General features: G+C 36.8%; 1 protein-coding gene across 5 annotated transcripts in view; it reads right to left on the reverse strand.

The window, feature by feature from the left end:
* Positions 1-17,982, reverse strand: part of LOC109070688 (catenin (cadherin-associated protein), alpha-like 1) — a 55,519-nt gene that overhangs the window by 16,287 nt on the left and 21,250 nt on the right. For 4 of the 5 annotated variants that reach the window (XM_042745614.1, XM_042745613.1, XM_042745616.1 and 1 more), the window contains 3 exons: positions 7,960-8,149; positions 1,924-2,111; positions 443-562 (listed from right to left, as the gene is read on the reverse strand). In XM_042745614.1, the coding sequence (XP_042601548.1) occupies positions 443-562; positions 1,924-2,111; positions 7,960-8,149 (498 nt within the window). Of the gene's footprint in view, positions 1-442; positions 563-1,923; positions 2,112-7,959; positions 8,150-11,120; positions 11,444-17,982 lie in introns of those variants that run through there. The other variant, XM_042745617.1, reaches the window with a different exon arrangement.

Below are 17,982 nucleotides of genomic sequence, written 5' to 3' on the forward strand. Positions count from 1 at the left end.
ATGTTTTTTCCAACAAAGCATTGATAAAGAAAAAAATTCTAGCATTAATTTATAAACACAGTACAATTTCCTGATCTTGCATATGTTTTTGCATTGCAAACACATGCTGATATGAGCCTTAAAGTGTGAATTCCTGTTAATAAGCACCACTAGCATTTCGCTCAATCCATCTGTTCTGCACTGCGGTCGAGTGTATCTTACCCCAAAGGTTTTTATCAGTGGGGTTTGAGAGCTGCTGATTGAAATTGCAGTGTGCAGCACAGTTCAGTTCTTATAACTTAAATCCCTCCATTATCTTCTCCTTCTCCCCTCATCCAATGTGTACATCTACACCAGCTATACACATCTGCCATAGGAAGTGTCCTTATCAGTGTTTGATTATCTGTAATGTGAAGTGAGGGAAGGATGGAGGGTGAGTGTGTGTGTCTATGAGGTCACTTACATTCTGTCTGTCTCCTGTGAGATGGGCAAACTCTACCATCTCGTTCCCAAATTGGCTGAAGATTTGGACAAATTCCTGAAAAGTGCTGACTCTCTCCAGCTGCTCCAGGGTAACCAGCACCTGCACGCATACATAAAACTCATGTCTTTCTCAGCTACAGCCCTGAGAAAAAAAAATGTACTGCATAAAGTTCATAATGTGTTTTATTTGGAAATGAGCTATATCTCACATGTCTGTCCTAAGAAATAAAAATAGACTCAACTGAGACAACAGCTGATATACAGTAAGAGCACAGAGGCACTGTGGCTAATCTGAGCATTGTGTGTGAAACTGTTGAGATCGCTTCCAAAAGTCTTTCCATTACTAAAGATCTGAGAAGCAAGAGGCTTAATAAAGAAGAATTTGCTCAATTTAATCTCAGTTTATAGAAAACAACTGAGATATTACATCAGATTTACTGTAATTTTACTTTCTCATGGCTATCTGATCAATAGATAAAAAAAGTCCAACAATTTTTTGTCTGACTCCTTTATTTTCTGAAATGAAAACGTGTCATACCTAGCTCTTGTTGATCATGTCATACCTAGCTCAAAAACAAAATGCCCCTTATTTGATATTTAATTCTTAAATAATTATTTTTTATTTATTTTAAAATGATAAAATATGCAATTTTCAAATGTGATTATTATTATTACATTTTCTGATAATTATTATTATTATAAAAATAAATTTAACCTTTTTTTTGTAGGACGACTGCAACATGCAGACATACTTTTAAGCATTACAATAGCTACAATAGTTGCAACAATTCCATAACATAGTAGTTTTAACAAGGCAAAGTTTCTTAAACAAGAAAAGCACTCTTAAATTCTTAAACATCATACCATGTTTAAGTTACATATTACTAGTGGTCATACACGCTGAGTCACACCGCAGAAACTGTGCTTACAGAGCAAAGCCTGAGTATTGTAGGAAAGAAGACTCTTATATGTACCAATAGGCTCAGTGGAAGCAGTCAGAGACTCTCGCATGGGAGAAAATTGATAAGAGAAGCCTCTATTTGAGGTTAGCTAGCTAGGAGTGGGCGTTATCAGGAATGGTCAGGGACAAATTCAATTGTGTTTCTCTCTAATGGAGAGCTGTTCTGCTGCCTGGCCATCCAAACATCACTAACTGGACATGATTAGCTCCAGACCTGAGAGCACAAACAGGCGCACACACATAGACACGGTTCACTTCCTCATCTCACCGACATGGATGTTAAGACAGGCCGCCTACTTTATCCTGTGCCATGTCTCTTCAATTATCTCCAAAGCAGAAGGACTCTAAATATGTGGCCATGCAGCGATAGCATCTGAGAGCAACCACTAGCCCGTGTGTGCGCCTGTGTACTCTTGTACTTGACAGGAAAAGATGAGTGCCATTCTGAGTGCTTGTAAAGGCCAGTGCACAAGTACTGGGACCCAGCAGACAATACGTACTTTGTTGCGAGAGCTTATGATCTGTTTGATAACGATGCAGTCTGCAAGCACCAGGACTTTGGTAACAGAGGAGAGCAGCATGCGAGCAGCTTTCACCATGCCAGTCCTGTCACTAAACACCGTGCTGCGCCCATCACCCTCACACTGCTCCAGACTGGACACATCCGTCAGCTGAGCTATGGCAGTGCCTGCAGAGGAAAAACAGCAGAATGTAAGAAAAGTGCACACACACATACACAAACAAGTTTAGATGCAATAACAAGATATTGTTGCTAAAGTGTTCAAACCGCTAATTACACTTCAGCATGTAACTCGTCCCATTATGGACTGAATGATGCCGCAAATCATGTGGATTGTTGAGAAGAGGTGTGCTTTTACATCTCTAAGTGATCAGACTTAAGATTCAAGATAAAATCCTTAAGTGTACCACAACTAAAAAATATTATATATTCTCTATTATATTATAGAAACTTGAGGGTGGACTTTACTGACTTAAGCAAATAAACAACCATAAGAAAACCAACTGGTCTTGAAAGTAACTACAAAAAAAAAAGAACACTAGGAAACCCTTAAAATGCTTTAGCAACCACATAACACTGCAATGACAGGAAGTTTACCTTATGCAAGAACCATATATAATATATATTTATATATTACACACACAACTGTTCAAATGGCGTTGGTAAGAAATTTTCATGGGTTTGGTATCTCTTAAAAAATTAACAGTAATACTGTGAAATATTATTACTATTCAAAGAACTGTTTTCCTTTTTAATATACTTTAAAATGTAATTTATTCCTGTGATGGATAAGTTGAATTTTCAGCAGTTATTACTCCAGTCTTCATCACCACATGATCAGTGTTGAATATTATTGTTATGATTTTTTTGATGAATAGAAAGTTATAATTACTATACTAACCCAAACCATAAAAACTCTAAATGTTTTTATCCTTTTGATAGCATCCAGAAAATCAGGTTCTGTCAGATTTAGCCAACTTCTTTGGGACATTTTTTTTATTCATCCCCAAAATATAGCTAGAATATAGGGCTGTGCAAAAAATCGAATATGATTTTCATGCGCATCTCATCAGTAAAGACGCTCCTGTAATTAGTAGTATATCTCCAGCACGTGCGTTCAGATCAGGGTTGCCAGGTTTTCACAACAAATCCTGCCCAGTTGAGTCTCAAAACTAGTCCAAAACTAGCCCAATCACGTTTCGAGGAGGTTCCCCGATAAAAATTGCATCCCGGGGTTAAAATATACGTTTTTTGGCAGGGTTGCCTTGGTAAAATTCTCATTTTAGGGGCTAAATATCACGTTATCGGTATTGGGGTCGCTTCAACCCACGGACATGGAAAAACAACCGCAGACTTGGCAACACTGGTTCAGGTGGAGCGGCATTTACTACACAGAGCCGTAGTCCACCGACAAGCTACACAAAATCGCTTTCAAAATCGACAAAGAATCACCTGCGATTTTAAAATCGATTTTGTGTAGACTGTCAGTGAATTACGGCTCTGTGTAGTAAATGGCAACCAGTGTTGCCAAGTCTGTGGTTGTTTTACATGTTCGATTTTTTGCACAGCCCTACTAGAATAGGCCACAAAAAGTATTCAGACACTTTTGGGACACTTTAAAATTTGTGAATGTCATTGAGGCAACTCTATATAAATCCTCACTAGCACTGAAACTGCTCTGTGAGAAACACTTCAGGTCATGAAAAACAAATACACACACGTAACATGTCTTCTCCTCCCTTAAAAACAAACACTTGTAGATAAACCAACAAGCATTCATAAAACTGCCACTGCTTTGAAACAAAAATATGCAATTTTCAACCTCACAGTACATTAAGACATTAAGTCACACACCATTTGATTATTTATAAAGCAAACCATCACTCCAAACATCAATCTCACTTTCCTCAGTGGGCGTCTACTAGCACACAACCCTGTCTAGACACAAATACTATATGCTGGCTTATTTTTGGGCAGGGTGGCAGAGCTGGCGTGTCATGTCCAGTTGGAACGTGCTGAAAAGAAGGCTTGATGAGAGCAGTTCCCTGCCTCGTGCCTCAATAAAGCTGTGTTATTCTGAGAGACGGAAAGACCGACACATTCAAAAGTGAAAGGAGAAAGAGGCTGAGAAATCCAGACAGACGTTTTACACATAGAAATGAGAGTAATTTCTGAAGGAAACAGCTCTGTTCCATGTTCAATGACACATTTGTCCATCTGAAAACACCGTCCTGATTGCATCCGACAACTTTTCTTTGTTAAATCTCAAAGTGGTTTTAACAATCAAGGTGCCTTGTGCAGAACGCTGCATTGTGGGCCAAATTACTTTGCCAGTTTGTGCACACCTATCAGTAGTCATCTGACTGGGCACAACGCCCACATTTCCTGCTTTGTTGGTTTTCGTCTCTCGTTTAGCAGCGGCCATACTGAAACATTCTTGTTCCTGGAGGGGATTGTTTGCTGTCTCGGTGTCTTTCCTGAGCTTTGAAGCGGCGTCTTTGTGGAAGCTTATAGCCGAATCCCTTGAGCGGCACCAGAGACGTGGTGCTGTCCTTAGCGGCTGCCATTTTCAGCCAACTCTTTTCAGAGAGTTTTCTGCTTTATTAATGAGACACGGCCTCAGGCATTGGGCTTGCATAGAGAGTGAAACATTGAGATCTCTGCAATGATGCCCTTAAAAGACATCATCTCAGCGTGCATCTGCTGCTTTTGAAAGCACTTCATTAATTTAAAGTACTATAGTATCAAATCGTTGCTCAAAAGCAGCTGTCTATAGAAGCCCGAGAGGTCCCTGAGAAGCAAGATAGAAAGAGAAAATAATGCATTCTCAGCAAAACTGTAACTAGAGTTCTCAAACTTCAGGTTAAGAAGTCAACTTTTTTTTTCAACTTTGTTTCAACTACAAATACTTTTATATCCCAGGAATTCATTTTTATTAAAACTAACAGATTTGTATTTCTTTTTGTTATATTAAGAACACATTAAAATGTCTTGATCATTTATTTTTGCTTTTAAAATGTGTTCTATGGATAGATTTAGCTTTCAGATGTTCAGTCTTAAAAATCCATCAGAAAAATATTTTTTTTAAAACTATAATCATTTAAAAGGGTGAAACACACATGAAGAATTTTGATATTTATTTTAATTTTAAAGAATTAATTATAGTAATTTTTACACAAATTAGTTAATTCAATAAAACAAACCAATTCATTTTGCAAAACTAATAAAAACTACTGAAGTTTGATTGTTGCTAAGGGGACAACATTATCAAAGCACGCTTGAGAAAAATCAGTCTAAATATAATTTGGCAGATGAAAATATTTTTATTGTGCATCAATTCTAATGAAGCTGTAATTTTTTTCCCAAATTCTAATCAAGCTGTAATTCTTTTTCCAATTGTGCAAAAGTAAGAAAATAAATAAAATAAAATTGTATAAAATTAGAATAGTGCTAGTTGTGATAAGACAAAGTAGTCGGCTGTTTTATAAAAAAAAAAAAAAAAAAAAAAAAAAAAAAAAAACCTTCATGACCTTCAGATAAACAAATGACAGAAACAACTGCTGGAAATTGCTGATAAACAAAAGATTTATACATAATGATATTTAATTTTATTTGTAAAAAACACACAGAGCCAAAAGGGCCCATAGTTAAAGAAACAACCACAATGAATCGTACTTTAAAACCACACAGACTTGTACTAAAAACACATCCTGCTCCATCCTTCCAGCTGTTGAGAAGATGCAATGTAATCTCTACATCATTCAACAAACTCCTGGATTTAAAGACGTGCATAACATCTGTGGTTACACACAAAGTCACAGGTCATTTCTCAAATCAGGGCTTCCCCTTTCAATGAAAGCTCTCTTACATCTCATTCAGACGATGTGCTCTCATACCTCAGCTGAACTAGTTTAGTTATTCTATAAACAAACAGATTTCACCACTCTATAACTTCTGACTTATTCTCCCGAGACGAGTCTACATGACTTTTTCCCCACCTGCCTAAATGTGTTTTGGTCTAAACTTTTGCCCGTCACACATGGACGGCCCGTGTAATAATCAGAAGGATTAAATGCGTGGGTGAGCGTTCAAACACTGTGGGGAGTCTGATAACTAACTTGAAGCCAGTCTAATTCCGGTGTTGTTGCCCTGGGAGGTATGGGAAGGGAGGTGGGAGAGACCACCAACTATCTGTATTTATAGATACAGAACAGAGCTCCTATTATTTCAGACCGGAGGGACAAATGTAAACCACAACACACTTTGAGTCTTTGCAATAGTTGCATTTGATTGACACAGCACTTGTTTTGCTACTAAAAACACAGTCGTGTAAAACATTATTTGGATTCTAAGCCACACTTGAAAGTGTATTAATTCATGAAATTACATGATAAAATATCAGACTAAGTGGCATTTATTTCAAAGAAATGTAACAAAAATAAAATAAAATAAAATACATTTTTAGCTCTGACAATTTAGATCACTCTGCACAATTAAAAATGTTTGAAAAAAACTTTTTTTCACTCAGAAATTTCACAAATGGTAAGTAACACATTTAATTAAAAATGAAATTTTGAAGTAGAAAGACTTAAATAATATTTTCTCATAAATATATTCCAATAATGTTTTAACTTCAAAAAAGATTTTTTTATAGTGCATTAATTCCCAGGGTACTAGTCTATTAAATAAGTTAATGCAGAAATAAGTAATTCTCAGAATCATCTAGTTTTTATACAAAGCCTCACAGATGTCAACTCATATCAAATTTATTTATTTCATAACTGCAGCTGCTTGCCTTTGTAAACCTCTTTAAACCGTCAGAACAGATCAAATCTCTTGGTGCGCGTGTTGGTTATTCTAAGAGCAAGCACAGTAACACTTCATCACAAACGAGAGATATGGAAACGCACATTTGTGGGGTATTTTTAGGCAAACTCTTCAGAGACAGATGGGACATCAAGAGTTTAATAGAAGAGAAACTGCAGCACTCTCCCTTTCACAAACCTCAACAGATTCAGGCATAGTACAAAGAAAACAGCTGAATCCATACAGTATGGATGTGAAAACCCCATTTTAATCAAATCATAGGCTTTAAATACATTACACTGTGCATATTCATTTTAACCATGCATATTAATTTCAGCTTATAATAAAACTTGATAGACTAACTTTTTATGCCATTTGGCAGTTGATTTTTCAACTGGCTACATCCCACATAATGACAAACTGATTTGGATTACTGGAATTTAATTAATCCAACACAGTTTTTATATGAAACATAAATATTACATTAAGGTTTAAGCTTGCTCACAGGCTTCTTTCATGTAATTTGTCTCCATTTTGAGGATTTTAAATTTATGTTACACTACCGTACAAGTCTGAGGTCAGTAAATTTGTTAATACCTGTTAATTTATTCAGAAAGGATGCATTTAATTGATCAAAAGTGTCAGCAAAGACATTTATAATGTTACAAAAAATCCTGAAAAAAACAACAACACAAAAATATTAAACAGCAACTGTTCTCAACATTTTTGAAGGATCATATGACACTTAAGATTTAAGTAATGGCTGATGAAAATTGCAAAAACTTTTGAACAGTAGTGTATATAAATGAAATACTCGTTTCGGTAAGTGGCATTTCAATGATTGAATATTATTATGATCTAATGTTTCTTGAAGTACCTCATATGTTGTATATATGATAACATGTTTAATGTTATAAATAACATTTACAACAGTTATATGTCTCTGAATAGTTTTTCCATTTTATTTATACTTCCTTAAATTCAATTTGAAATGCAATTCCTGTATGCTACATCAATTCAATTCAATTTGAAAGGGATTTCAAATCAATTTTGCATGGTGTACAACCCTGGCAGGCAGTCCTGAGCTTGTTGACAAGTTCCACAATGTTTAACCCAGCTGTCCATTTCCTGTTCCTCGTTGCCTGGTAACTCTACCCATTAAAACTGCTTATGTGTCATTGCTCTTCCAGTTGAGTAGTGTCAGACTAACCTGCTCTCCGGGCCTCAAAGCAAGCCAGTCCCATCTCATCCTTCAAGTCTTCATTTTCTGCTGCAATGACTTCACCCACAGCCACGAAGCGGCCAACTGCAACACTGACCGCCTGCCCCACTCTCTGGATGGCCCGTAAGGTCTTCTCCGTCTTCTTGAGCTTGTCTTTGTGATTGATCAGTGTGGTAATCTGGAAAGAGACAAACAAAGCAATGTTTAGCAAAATAATGTTTAATATATGGTACATATTTCAACATCACAAAAGAAAATAAGAAGTTTCTCCATTGCATCTTTGAAAGAAGTCTCTTATGCTCACCAAAGCTGCATTTATTTGATCAAAAACATGGTAATACTGTGAAATATAAATACAATTTAAAATAACTGTTTTCTATGTTAATATATTTTAAAATCTAGTTTATTCCTGTGATGGCAAAACATAATTTTCAGTGGAGATTACTGTCCTTGCTGAATAATTTCTTCAGGAAAAAAAAAAAATGCTGACTCCAAACTTTTCAATGGCAGTGTAAAATGCCTGTACAATGGAGAAAGAAGAGAATAACAAAGAGTACAAGAATGAAAGTGAGTATCCTCTTCATCAACATATGTTTAATGTCACTTGCTCTCAGACCTTCAGATACAATCACAGCTACGGTCTTCTGTCTGTGTCAGGACTGACTTCATCAATCATTTACTCGGAGCCCTTTACAATTTCCGCTCTCAAGAGCTGAAATCCCTCACCTCCTGCTGATGGGTAATGGCAGGTGGCCTGCTAAAGGAAACGTTTAATTGGAGTACAACAGCAGGGAGCATCAACACAAGTGCCTGAGAATAATACACTAAAACAGGCCGCATGGAGCAAACAGGAGCCTACATGTGCTACTGCCAACCAGTCAACAACAATATGACAAAAACCTTCACTGAAAAGAATCCTTTTAGTAGAAGTATGCAAATAACGTCCTTCCTAATATTTCAAATTTTAGCTTAGAACTGCACATAATCAGCAACAGTTTTCTCCTGCTCAGCAGCGTACATTTCAGCATGGATAGTGAATGATGATGGAATCTCGTACGCTTCATATTTGCATTCCACACAAGTGAGTCATCTGGGGTTTGACGTTTGCGATCATCCATCTTTCTTTTCTGAATTCACTTAAAGGGACCATTTCCCAGCTAACAGGGAACTTTCTCAGTACTTTGGCAAGGATCTCAAGAAATATTTATATAGGTCTTAAAGGTGCAGTAGCAAAAACAGCCTGTTTAATTCTTATGGTCAAAGATATAGATAAAAATAAATAGTCAGGAAAACTAACTTGCGACAAGACATATTGACAACATATGGACTTCAGGGAAAGTAATAACATAGTACACATGTAAAACTGCAGAGACTTCACACTCGGTTCATTTTGCTTTGTGCTGTTATAATTTGTCATTCGGAGGGAGTTCTTTGAATCATTCCCATGCAGTCTTATGTTGACACCCACGTACAGAAGGAGAGAGTGATAAATCGAGGGGGAGGTGTTTCTACGTCATCCTGTGGTCCAGCACTCGCACTGTGTCTGACACATCTCCCTGAAGATGGCTGTAATCAGACACTCTGGTGAGAGATGTCCCTGCCTTACCGCTCCTCTGTCCGATATTAGATGGCTAAGAGCCGTCCTGCCAACAAAACGAGGGCCATCCATGAGTCATAGATGGAGAAAAATGAAACATTCCCTGAGGAGGGGAAAAAATCCAGTTGGAGGATAAGGGTGTGAGGGGGCAGTGAACAATGGAGGGTTGAATGTTGACATCATGTCAACAGTTCTGGAAAAGCACCACATATAATGTTTATTCAGAGTTCAAGATGCTTATCTCACAATCTTCAGCTCAGGCAGTATGATGGTATTTGTTGTGCAATGGAAAGAAAAAAGGAGAAAAAAAGATACTGCTGTACTGTTAATCATGGTATATTAGTTAAAAAATAAATAAAAAAATAAAACAATCATTTGTGGTCGTTACATTTTTAAAATTTTATGCTGCATTTATTTGATTAAAAATAACAATAAAATCTATAATGTTAAATAAAATGTTCAAATGTTCTATTTTATTATAGTTTAAAATGAATTTTTTTTCATGTGATGGCAAAGCTAAATTTTCAGCATCATTACTGCAGTCATTATTGTCACATGATCCTTCTGAAATCATTCTTATATGCTGATCTGCTGCTCAAGAAACATTTTTTTATTATTATCAATGTTAAAAACATTGTTTTACAGGATTCTTTGTTGAAAGGATGTACAAAAGAACAACATCTGGTTACATTACTGTCACTTTTGATCAATTTAATGCATCCTTGCTGGATAAAAATATTAATTTAATTTTAAAAATTCTTTCTGACCCAAAACTTTTGAACTATACAGCATATATATCACACCATAAAATCACTCATACCGCCTACATATTTGGTCATACCCTTAATTCTACTGATGGAAATGTTGGCAGGCAACTGTAGTGTGAGTAAATGAGTGAGGCAGTGTTTGATTCAGTGTGTGAATGTGTGTGTGAATCCAGCATGGCCTCAGTAAAGGTAATGTTGTGGTGACACTCACATGTCCTTCAGCAGTGACAGTGCTCCAGAGAGACCGGCTCCAGTTTTACTCACTGAAGTCGGACCACAGAAACATGAGAAAGGTCTTAAGATCTATGCACACAAACTGTTTAAAGCATTGGCACAGGTGTCTCTGAGTGAGAAGCACAGGCTGAGTGAAAGTGAGAACGCACCATGTGTATTTTTATGTGTCAGAGGGAGAGGGTGGTGGCACTCATAACTTCCTGTTGCTGGATTAGCACATGGCCCACTCTGGCTATGTCAACAAAAAAAGAGGCTGCATAAAAAAACACATTGATTCAACACAGCAATCTCTTCTGTCTAAACGCCGCTGGCAGTGCCAAAGCCCAGAGGGCTATTTTTATCTTGTCCAAAGATAAAGCTCAAAACTTGCGTGTTGAAATACTTTTCTAAACTTGAACGAGTTTGTTGAACAAACACTGTATGACTTTTGGTTTGTTCAAATAAAGCAAGTCTTCTGTGAAATGCCTCACACAATGTATGCTTCTAAATTACACAATGTGCTAAACAAACCCAAAACAGGAAGCTGTGAATCAATTCAGTGTGATTCTTACCTGACAACAATGTAAAGCCAGCTGAAATAATGCTAGAATACATTGTATCATTATGTGCACAGTGTGGTCTGTTTCAGGACTAAAAACATCATCAAATGCATGTCTCTCGATTGCTCCAACAAAGAAATATATTTCTCTAAGGACCAGTATTTGACTTCAGATCAAGCTATTGAACAAAAGCTGGAAATGCCTGCATGAACCTCCCATGGTTCCTGTTAGATTTGGTTTGAAAGAGATGGAAAAGTAAACAGATGTCTCAAAAATTAGGCTCCATATTGATTTTTAAGAGTGAGTGCTCACAAAAAATAGCAATGTGACTGTCTTCTTTTATGTCTGGCAATATATTTGCCAGTCTAACTTATCGGTTGATATTATCTGCACTAGTTAATAACCATTCCCACATAGTCAATTAAAAGTCTGAACTTGAGCATGGATGTAAAAAAAACATCCAGTTTATTGATACTTTAAATCAGGGGTGTCAAACTCAATTCCTGGAGGGCCGGAGCACTGCAGAGTTTAGATGCAACCCTAATTAAACACACCAGATCCAACTAATCATGTCCTTCAGGCTTATTTGAAAACTACATGGTATGTGTGTTGGACCAGGGTAGGAACTAAACTCTGCAGAGCTCTGGCCCTCTAGGAATTGAGTTTGACACCCCTGCTTTAAATAATCTTTATACAAAAACTACTGGGTCTATACTTTTAAGACTATTGGTGAAAATGCTTCTGTTTTGCAGAACAAATCATATCTTCATAACTTGAGGGACCAGTTTTGTTATGTTTTTTAAATACACAGACTTTAATTTTGTTCTCATGCACAAAATGCACTTATTTCATTTGTAACCTAGAAATAGCAGAAACTTAAATTTTTCTTATTCATTTTAAATTATAATGTTTCATTAATTTAAAAAAAAAAATCATATTCCCTGTGGCTCTGACATATCACTTAGCAGAGTTTCGGGTCACCTCGGTTCGAGCCTTGGCTTGAGGTCCTTTCCTGATCCTGTTCCCCTCTCCATTCGCTTCCTATCTCTACTCAACTGTCCTGTCCAATACAGGCTTAAAATGCCCAATTTCTCAGACCTTGAGCCCCAGTACATCAGCCATCATCCACATTGCTTTCTAGATATTGGCATTGTGAAGCCCATTTCCATAAGCTATTACTGAGGAGACAAAAAAGCAGCACCATTATGAAAGGAGACATGAAGGACAATCAGAATGTATTTACATTGACATCAGATGCATATGACAGCTGTTCTCAAGCTCCCTATACATCCATCACATTTCATTTCTTTACAGAGACAATTCCATTTTCTGCTGGATGTTTGCTAGCTAATGTTCCATATGAATCTTATCACCCTCATAGAACATATTACTCTGGAAAGACATCTTGAGCAAAACAAGATTTAGTTACTACGAAAAGCATTCGCCTTGATAAGTACAGCAAGATGACTAAACCCTGAATGAAAAACAGCCCTGAAAATTCACTGCATAACATGAATTGTAGGTATATGCCAAACAGTGGCAGATGGATTGTGGGCTCAACAAGCTTTATATTAAATTACTTTTTGAAATTTTGACAATAAAACAAACTATAGTGATTTTTAATAAAAAATGTTTAAAGAAATCATATTTTTTTACTGGTTCAGTCACACATGCCTGTTTGTGTCCATTGTAACTGCACTAAAATATGAATGACTGCCCTTGTAAGAAGTTGGGCTCAACCTAAATTTAAAGGTGATGAATACTGTTTGAATAAATGACTGAAATAGGATATCGCATTGGCATGATGTGACACAATGTAATTGCACTTTGACACAAATTACGCAATTCTGCTGCCAAAAAGCATTTCCCAGGAAAAACGAAATGCATTCCACTTTTATCAGTCTATCAGAGTGAAAGATGAAAGAGATCCTTTTAATTTCAAGAGCTGTACCTGTGGAGAACGAAAGCTCCGTCACTCTCTTTTTCAATCTCATGCTGGGTTAAAGGACAGAAAGAAGATAAAAGATGAAAGTGGTAAAAAAAAGAGGATGATTTAAAAAAAAATTAAGAAGTGATCACATAAAATAAAATATAAGTAAAAAAAAAAAGCATCCACGTGACTCTCTCATCAAGTATGAGGAGATATTTGTACCAAAAACACATCATGATAATGTAAAAACATTTGTCTGACATGGAGGAATTAAGTCATTATTTATCGTCCATCATCTTGATGCATCCCAAAGATGGTCTCCTTGTTAAAAGACTACTGAATCATTTCTAATATAAGATGATTTAAAGATATAGTGGTGTGAAAAGTGTTGGCCCCCTTCCTGATTTCTTATTATTTTGCATGTTTGTCACACTTTAATGTTTCAGATCATCAAACAAATGTAAATATTAGTCAAAGATAACACAAGTGAACACAACATGCAGTTTTTAAATGAAGGTTTTTATTATTAAGGGAAAACAAAATCCAAAACTACATGGCCCTGTGTGAAAAAAAAGGGTTTGTTGGGCCACCCTTAGCAGCAACAACTGCAATCAAGTGTTTGCGATAACTTGCAATGGGTCTGTCACAGTGCTTTGGAGGAATTTTGGTCCACTCATCTATGCAGAATTGTTGTAATTCAGCCACATTTGAGGGTTTTCGAACATGAACCGCCTTTTTAAGGTCATGCCACAGCATCTCTATAGGATTCAGGTCAGGACTTTGACTAGGCCACTCCAAAGTCTTCATTTTGTTTTTCTTCAGTCATTCAGAGGTGGATTGCTGGTGTGTTTTGGATCATTGTCCTGCTGCAGAACAAAGTTCGCTTCAGCTTGAGGTCACGAACAGATGGCCGGACATTCTCCTTCAGGATTTTTTGGTAAACAGCAGAATTCATGGTTCCATTTATCACAGCAAGTCTTCCAGGTCCTGAAGCAGCAAAACAGCCCCAGACCATCACACTACCACCACCATATTTTACTGTTTGTATGATGTTCTTTTTCTGATATGTTACTTTTACGCCAGACGTAATGGGACACACACCTTCCAAAAAGTTCAACTTTTGTCTCTTCAGTCCACAGAGTATTTTCCCAAAAGTATTGGGGATCATCGAGATGTTTTCTGGCAAAACTGAGACGAGCCTTTATGTTCTTTTTGCTCAGCAGCGGTTTTCGTCTTGGAACTCTGCAAGTCATGAACACTGACCTTAACTGAGGCAAGTGAGGCCTGCAGTTCTTTGGATGTTGTTCTGGGGTCTTTTGTGACCTCTTGGATGAGTCGTCGCTGTGCTCTTGGGGTAATTTTGGTTGTCCGGCCACTCCTGGGAAGGTTCTCCACTGTTCCATGTTTTTGCCATTTGTGAATAATGGCTCTCACTGTGGTTCGCTGAAGTCCCAAAGCTTTAGAAATGGCTTTATAACCTTTTCCAGACCGACAGATCTCAATTACTTTCTTTCTCATTTGTTTCTGAATTTCTTTGGATCCCGGCATGATGTCTAGCTTTTGAGGATCTTTTGGTCTACGTCACTTTGTCAGGCAGGTCCTATTTAAGAGATTTCTTGATTGCGAACAGGTGTGGCAGTAATCAGGTCTGGGTGTGGCTAGAGAAATTTAACTCAGGTGTGATAAACCACAGTTTTAACAGGGGGGCAAACACTTCTTCACACAAGGCCATGTAGTTTTGGATTTTGTTTTCCCTTAATAATAAAAACCTTTATTTAAAAACTGCATGTTGCGTTTACTTGTGTTAGCTTTGACTAATATTTAAATTTGTTTGATGATCTGAAACATTAAAGTGAAAAAAAATAAGAAATCAGGAAGGGGGCCAACACCTTTTCACACCACTGTACATACCTTCTAGAGTTCAATTCAAATCTACACCATTAAATCCTTCAGGTTAATTATTAACAAGTTTTCCATTTCTACCAACAACATTATTATTGTGCAAAAAGCAGCACTGATATATAATCATGCTTTTGGAAATTTAATCATAACTTAATGTCCTTGAGTTTTCAGATGCTACCTGATGCATAGATGTGTTTTACACGAGGGAGTAGAAGAGGTCATGATAAAATGGGCACAATACAGTCTGCATTGCTATTGGCTAGGTAAAGGTACACTGGGTTCTCTGGTTAAAATCTAATAAGACAGAAACAGAGATAATTAAGACCAGGGAGTAAAACAGGTAGCAAGTGGCAGGTCTGAATAGGAAACTGCCACATTGGCTCTTCGCTTATTTGATGTGACTGAAACTGGACTGGATGAGCTCATCTTACAGTATAAAGCAGATATAAAGTGATAAACACTTTGGGAACATACCCAGGCTCAATGCATCTGTTGAGATTTAAGTCAACAACAAGTGGACACATTGACGTCCCATTAGGCCACAAGATCTGAGCAATCAGGTTTTAAAAAAACGTAATATTTTGTTTAAAAAAAAAAATTAAAATTATTCTATTTTAAGTGCTACAAGTGAGGTCAAATGCCTAAATGTGAATAAATATAGGTTTTGTAAATGCATTTCTTTTATGACAACTCTCTGAAGATTTTAGCATGGTAATGGATATGACAATGTTAATGTATTTGGTGATGGCGAAATAGATCTGTTACAGTCCTGCTGCTATTGGTTATTGCTGTTGTTGTACATTATTGCTGCTGCTGCAAATCAAGTACAGGAACTTGCTAGTGCCAATACATATGCCCATACAGTGCTGTGAGTATTTAAGACATACTGCTGCTGCACAAATAGCATATATAATAACCCATAGCAGATCTATACATCAGAAGAACTGAAAGGTGGAGGATTTCAGAGGTACCTGCGCCATCTAGAGTTTCATGACAGAACTTTACATTTATACTTCACACCTGCTAGGGTTGCACAGTTTAGGGAAAATTTTAATTGAAATATTATTTTTTGTATTACTTTTTTTTATTATTGCAAAAATGTGATTTAAAAAAAAAAACAAGAATTTTAAATCACAAGAGTTCAAAAAAAATATTTAACAACAAAATAAAAATAACAATAATAATATAATAAAAATAATATTATATTTTATTATATTTTATATTTATAGTAATAATAACAACAATTATTATTATTAAAAGTATTAAACTAAGAAATATTGCAATTGTAATTACAATGTAAAAGAATAATAATCACCCCAACATGAGCTGTTTGCGTGTAAATAAACACAGTACTGCGCTTCTCTTAGAAACATAGCGTATATATATCTTTTTCATTAAATCGCGGCCTTTGAAATTGTGACACTGTGTAGGCTAATTATATTTTTCTGTTAGAATCACATTACTATCAGTCTATACTGCAAGTCAATGACACTTCCACCATCTTTAATTGTTAAAATGACCTCAGGGATCCCCTTACAGTAACATACAACATAGGTCCAACTAAGGAATTGTTTTGCTGCTCTCATACATACTCTCTTCATGGTGATTAAAGCACAGACTCCACCTAAATCAAACCAGAGGGGCTTGTGATAAGGTAAAACCGGTCAAAAATGTACAAAGACTCACTGATCTATTCCCGTACACTCATTATGGCTAAAGCCAAACAGGCAGAGAGCCAAACGTGAAGCCAGAGCACATGTGCACTGTACATCGCAGCAACTGAACTTGCTATATAAACAAAAAGCTAATGAGAAAAGGGTGGCTTTTCTACCTTGGCATGCAAGAACAAGCATACCAGCCATAGTGGGATATTTTCAGGCTCCACATGAAGGCTGCAGACCACCACATTTGTTTTGCATGCATTCCTGGCGTTTTATCCCTTAAACACGCCTGATGGGTTATATGATGGTGGTCTTGTTATTATTAGATTAGGTGGAACCATAAATTCCCAGCCTTGGAAAATTTGCTCATCATGTGCAAAAAGACATCAAGACCGTGAAAATGTATGTGCAGATACAGCATGTCTATGAAATTAAGAGCCATTCAAGTTCACAGAGTAGAAATGAATCATATTTTCTTTTAAACCTTCAGGTCATGCGGTGAGATTCTGAGATTAATACAGTTCCAACTCTCTATCACAGACGTGTATTATTTGAAAAAGTCAGCACAATGGGGAAAGTTCTCTTTTTACTGTGTTTGCAGACTACATCTGAGCTGATATGACAGGAAAGTGTGGTCTCCTGTACCTGTGAACTCAATATAGCAGACATTCAGGGCTGCTTTTCACTGCGATTTAATGCAGATGTGCCTTAGCAGAGAGATGAATGGCTAAATGGGGGTTGGGTGGGGGGAGAAGAAGTACATACAGTGCTGTTGGCATGCTGGGGCTAATAATACCCAGTGATTGGTGAGCTTTGTGCCCTGCCAAGAATCACTGGCTGCACAACAGCACGGATGTCAAACTGCTCTGCCATTTAATCACTCTTTATACGGTCAGCGTTTAACTCTATTTTACCCACACTTGCTCTGCATTAATGCCATCTCTTAAAACAAGATGTATGGTTTTGGAGTGGCACAACCTAAAATACAGTAGTAGGTATTCATCAAACTATCATCCACAGTGAGTTACAGTACACCAAACACAGGACACTAAAGGGACATGAAGGGATGTGCTTGTGGGTACAAAGGTGTTACATCAGTCTTGTGACCTCAGTTGCTCTTCACTTTCCAGACAATGCATATTTGGAACCAGCCACTTTTGTATTTGCAGCCCAGATCCTTGAAGACAGCAATCACAACACATTTGACAGTGAAGCAGAATATTATATAATATAGGGAATTATACAGGGCAGGATTTGATTATATCTTTTTGACTGGATATACTAGACTGATATTAGTAGAACATGAAGTCAAAAATGAACATATTTACTTCTCAGCACATGTTCCTGGTCTTACTGTGAACACTACATAATGGTGCATATT

The sequence above is a fragment of the Cyprinus carpio genome, chromosome B19 (assembly GCF_018340385.1).
Source record: "Cyprinus carpio isolate SPL01 chromosome B19, ASM1834038v1, whole genome shotgun sequence".
Classification (NCBI taxonomy): domain Eukaryota; kingdom Metazoa; phylum Chordata; class Actinopteri; order Cypriniformes; family Cyprinidae; genus Cyprinus; species Cyprinus carpio.